Raw genomic sequence first — 5000 nt, forward strand, 5'->3', positions numbered from 1 at the left:
TCAAAACCCCCAAACCATCTTGGCAGGTGTTCTACATTTTAAGCCTGACGAGGTCGAAGTTTTCTACTTAGAAAAGAAAACCCAACCGTAGAACAAAAACGACTCTGAATACAATAATTTTTAATAATAATAATAATTTTATTATTTCTATAGCGCAAAATTCATTAGATATATGATCTAATGCGCTTTACAAGTTGAAAAAGGAAAACTAACTATGAAAATATTGTTTACAATCAGTGATATCATTATTACTTTTGATATAGTACTTATATATGACTTTATATAATAGATAAAATTGACAAATGTGGCTAACTAACAATGTAGTATAATAATAAATTGTCAGATAGATAAAAACTGTAAAATATCCAAAAATATGCTTCCCTAAAATTAGGTGTCTTTAATTGTTTCTTGAATAAAGCAATAATGCCAATATTCCAAAGGCAATGCATTCCATAAGACTGGAACAGCAACCGCAAAGGCTCTGTCTCCAGTCGTCTTGGCTGATTTGATTTTGGGCCTTGCAAGAATGTGGTTACCAACAGACCTTAGGTTATAGATAGACTGTTTAGGAGATAAAAGACTAGTAATATATGCAGTTGCAAGACCGTGTACAGCTTTAAAGGTAAATAAGATAAGTTTAAAAATTATTCTAAATTTTACAGGCAGCCAATGGAGGTCTACCATGACAGGTGTGATATGCGCGCAGCGTGGCCTGTTTGTGAGAAGTCTCGCGGCTGCGTTTTGCACGCGTTGTAGTTTATTCGTGTAGATAGCCGGTATACCATATAGGACTGAATTGCAATAACCCAGGCGGCTGATGACTAATGCTTGAACTAACGTCTTTGTAGCTTCAAATGATAAAAATTTACCTATACGTCTTACATTATAGATATAGTAAAACGCCGACTGGCATGTCTTGTTATTATGTGTTTGAAATTGAAACTTAGAGTCAAATCAAACACCATTTTTTACAATGTTGTTTTTCTTTTACAATAAGTGTTTGTTAGTTAAAAGGTGAATACTGGACCTCAAGGTCTCAATTGGGTTAACTGTTAGCCGTAAAAAAAGAGAAAAAAAACTCGCCGTTAGTCGTAAAGAAGAGAAGAGAAAATGATCGTCCTATTATCATTATTTTCTCTTAGATATCCTAATCATTTAGTGGTCTAATGTCTGATTTGTCTTGCAACGCTGGGTTTGAAAATTCAATTATTTACAGAAACAAGTAGTGGGCAATGTTTGTGAGTGGTCTTTTTGAATCAGGTCACTCCTTTTCCTCTAACCCATGACTATCGATGAGAATTAACTAATTAGTAGATATTAGTTCAATATAATTTTTAATAGGCAAGTTATCATAGCGAAAAAGTGCCAAATATTCGATCGGGTGATTAAGCTGCCCCATTAGATTGTTAAGATCGACGAAAGCCGCTTACTGTTTACAGAAGTTACACTTAAAACAAGGAACGTAGTTGGACAATTTTAAATACGTATTAGGCTACGATATGAGTTCTCTTTTTATGGAGCTCATTAGGATAATCAATCAAATACTATAAATAAACTCTTAATCACACATTCAACAATAGAATGAAAAGTGAAATCAGAATGGAAGCCGAGAGCTTGGAGCTGAAAATCTTAATCAACCAGTTGATTATATTGAATATATCAACAGAGTTGAAGTGGTAAATTGGCCACCGTAACGATTACAAAAGCTGACGTTTTGAGCGTTAGCCCTTCTTCGGAGCGTCGGAGCGTCGCAGTCCCAAAGAGTTTCTTTCGAAACTATCAGCCTTTATTCAGTTGATTATATTGTTATGTCTTCAATTACGTTAATAGCCCGTATCGTCTCAGCTGACGGATTCTAAACAACGGCACGCGTCAACAATATTACACCATTCAGAATGCATTGTGTCTACAAGAATGCATATCAAACAGTGCCACCCACATGTTTTTCTCATAGAGCTGTCGATCAGGTTAAAAGACTGCATTGTCTGAGCTGACAAGTGCTCATTAACGGCGCGTGTCACCAATTACTCTAGTAAGGCTGCATAATTGCTGCAAGAATGCTTACTACGCAACTTGCTTGCCACGCACCATTTGTTCTAGGCTTGCGGAGTCAACGTTCACGCTTCTAGCCGAATTTCTTGTGATAAAATTGGGAAAGAAATGAATATTGGAGCTCTAATATTCTTGTTTCTGTTAGTTTTTGTGCTTCTTTTGCAGTGTTGGTTTTTGTACATTTTTTGGCGAGTGAACAGTTATCATTTCCGTTGGTGGTCGCTAAGTCAATTCGGAGCTAACCTCAACTTGTCTCATCCAATTCAAGAGGAACTTCGGGTGTTGAATGGTAAGCCGAAATGAGTTAAAGACAAGGTGTGTCAACTCTTACCAGTTATGAAAACACAAGCCAGCAATAACGGATTGATGTTGATGGAATGAAGTGAAAGCTGTTCAACCAGTTTGTTTTAAAATACACATAAGTAAGCTATAGAAGGTTACGCGCTTGTCACTTCTTCATGAGTTTATATCTGCTATGTATTTGTGCTTTAGGTGGTCATTGGGTTTCAATAACAGTTTAATGTAAGTTTCACATTAGGATCTTGTGATTCAATGTGGCACTTTCACGTACATGCTAATTCGTTTAGCCACTTCAAGCAGCTGAACAGACTCCCTTCAACCCACCCGCGGTGTAAATTTTAAATTCAAATTTACTTCCTTTCAGAAGCCTACGAGGGAATACCGGAGGAAGTTTGACGATTTTAGGGAAAATCAGGAAGACTCAGTTTCCTTTAACAAACGTTATATGGTCCTGCTACTTATACCTTATCGGACAGCTTTCTAGTCAAGAGAGATGAGCAAAATACTGACTTTATAGTGGGACACCCGTCATTGTAGTTGCCACAGTCGAATAAACTCAGTCGGTAGCTGGTTATTACTATTGTTCCGCTTCACGCTCACCTGATTTAAAGTAATGCGAACGAGCTAACATAACCGAAGGAGACTCTGACGACGCTATGACGAAAGGCCAATGCTCGGAGCGTCAGCTTAAGAAGTTCCTTACAGTGGCTAAAACCATGTATTGATAGACCCCTAACCGACCCTTTTATGAATGAAACTTTCGAGGAAGAACTCAGCAAAGTGGTTCATGTGAAACGCTTTTCTGTATCCAGTTGAATTCGTTAGAGCGTGGTCAGACGCAGACTTCCCACGCAGCAATCACGCAGTGTTTCGGACTACGCCGAAAAATCCGAGTGTTCATGTCGTGTAATATCTATGATTGATGTCACAAAACAATTTCTAGTTTCAAATTTCTTTGTCTGAGTAACTGCGGTTTCTGTAAAAATAAAATGAAGATACTCAAGGCCTGGCGTTATTGGATGACTCGCTCTGATTTATAGTCAGTTTGCAAACAGTTCCAGTACAAATATTTGTCCGCTTAAACAATGGCTTGATAGTTGTGACAAGAGTTCGTTGACATCAGAGAAAATATTTACATAATATTAACTGCATCACTCAAAATTGTTGACGAAATTTCAGTCTCTTGATATATCATTTTGCATACAGTCCTTTGTTGAAAGAAAACTGTTTTCAGGAAAGTTTAAAAGTTTTTTTCTATTTTTGAAGATGATAAAAACTAGCGATATCAAATAAGATTGAATTGAAGTCTTATTTTTGTCAGTCACAACTTTGAAAACTCACTTTTTAAAACCGTTCCAATAAATTTGTTAGCCATGCATATTCGCAATAATTTATTGGAGACAAGCCAGTCAGCAGCCCGAAGTTTGAAATAAACCTTTTCAATATTTGAGACGTGATGATCATCTGTGAACCAGTATTGTTTCTCAAGACATTATAAATAGTACATATTCGCTTGTGTTTTCCAAGTCTCACTAACATTAAATTTCAAACCCAGGATCTATCATTTCAAAGTCTTTACCGAAATATAAATCTAATCCTTTATGCATTGCGGCCATAATGAGTTGTGGGTAGGTGTTAAAATAAACTTGAATGACTTACTCAGTTGATGTAGGATGCTTCTCGATGAAAGGTGCACTCATAAATGTTCGCTCTTAAAAAGATCTCTGTCACGAGGCCAAGGGAAGATTCCTGTTTTCTACCTTAAACCCTTTATTGGTCTACGACCTAACTTAACAGTGATATCTTAAACTTCTGAAAAGCCTACTTAATCTGACGATTTCGAACCTTATTTATAGTAGCCGATTACGTCATACCTAATTCTAAAAACACTATTTTTAGCAGTAAGAAGATTCTAGACGCTAATGATGACATATCCTTAAAATAACTTAACAGAATGTTCCAGAATAGGCAGAAGTTTCTGGCACAGCTTAAAAAAATGGCGATGCGATAATTCAATGTTCCAAATCGTTTTCTTTATTTCTGGAAGCTTCGTTACAATCTCTCATAAGGTTCGCGGACCGATCCGAAAACGCTCGCCATTTTTCGGTGGTCTACCGCGAACGCTGTGTGTATATTTTGTAAGCGTTTTGAGTTTATTATACACAGTATCTGTGCTAATTTTGCACTACGAAAACGTCTCTTCTTCCGCCATTACACCATGCTGAGTGCTTATCAGCCAAAACGTCGCGTGCGTCAGAGTCCGAACGTCGCGCATGCGTGTTAAGGACTTGACTGCGATTTGCGACCGAACGAAAAAATCTCAACTCGAGCCTTATAGCAGTTATAAGAACGAAAGCCAATAATAACGGATTAATGTTGATTAAATAAAGTGAAAGCTCTTCAATCTGTTTGGTTTAAAATACACATGAGTAAGCCGTAGACAGGTACGGACCTCTCGATCACCTCTTCATCAGTTTATATTTACTATTTACCATCTATTTTTACTTATGTTGTCACTGAGTTTCACATTCGGATCACGTAATTCAATATACATCAGTCTCAGATACATAACGAATTCGTTGAGCCACCTGCGGCAGCTAATTAAGCACCCCCTCAACCCACCAGCGGCTGAAAATTGGTAAGTCAAA

The 5000-nt window shown here is 37.2% G+C and overlaps 1 protein-coding gene across 4 annotated transcripts in view; it reads left to right on the plus strand.

Moving 5' to 3' along the window:
• Positions 1-5000, plus strand: part of LOC111335915 (uncharacterized) — a 23529-nt gene that overhangs the window by 8468 nt on the left and 10061 nt on the right. The window contains exons 5-6 of one of the 4 annotated variants that reach the window (XR_016000865.1): positions 1-2341; positions 2717-3309. The exon at positions 1-2341 is cut by the window's left edge and continues 238 nt beyond it. The exons of 1 other annotated variant lie outside the window; for it this stretch is intronic. Coding sequence is in view for 1 of the 3 variants with exons in the window: in XM_088759231.1 (XP_088615357.1) it covers positions 1-91 (91 nt within the window). In the remaining 2 variants the exon portion in view is untranslated. Of the gene's footprint in view, positions 2633-2716; positions 3310-5000 lie in introns of those variants that run through there. 2 more of the 4 variants (XR_016000866.1, XM_088759231.1) reach the window with 2 other exon arrangements.

The sequence above is a fragment of the Stylophora pistillata genome, chromosome 4, assembly GCF_964205215.1.
Source record: "Stylophora pistillata chromosome 4, jaStyPist1.2, whole genome shotgun sequence".
NCBI classification, from domain to species: domain Eukaryota; kingdom Metazoa; phylum Cnidaria; class Anthozoa; order Scleractinia; family Pocilloporidae; genus Stylophora; species Stylophora pistillata.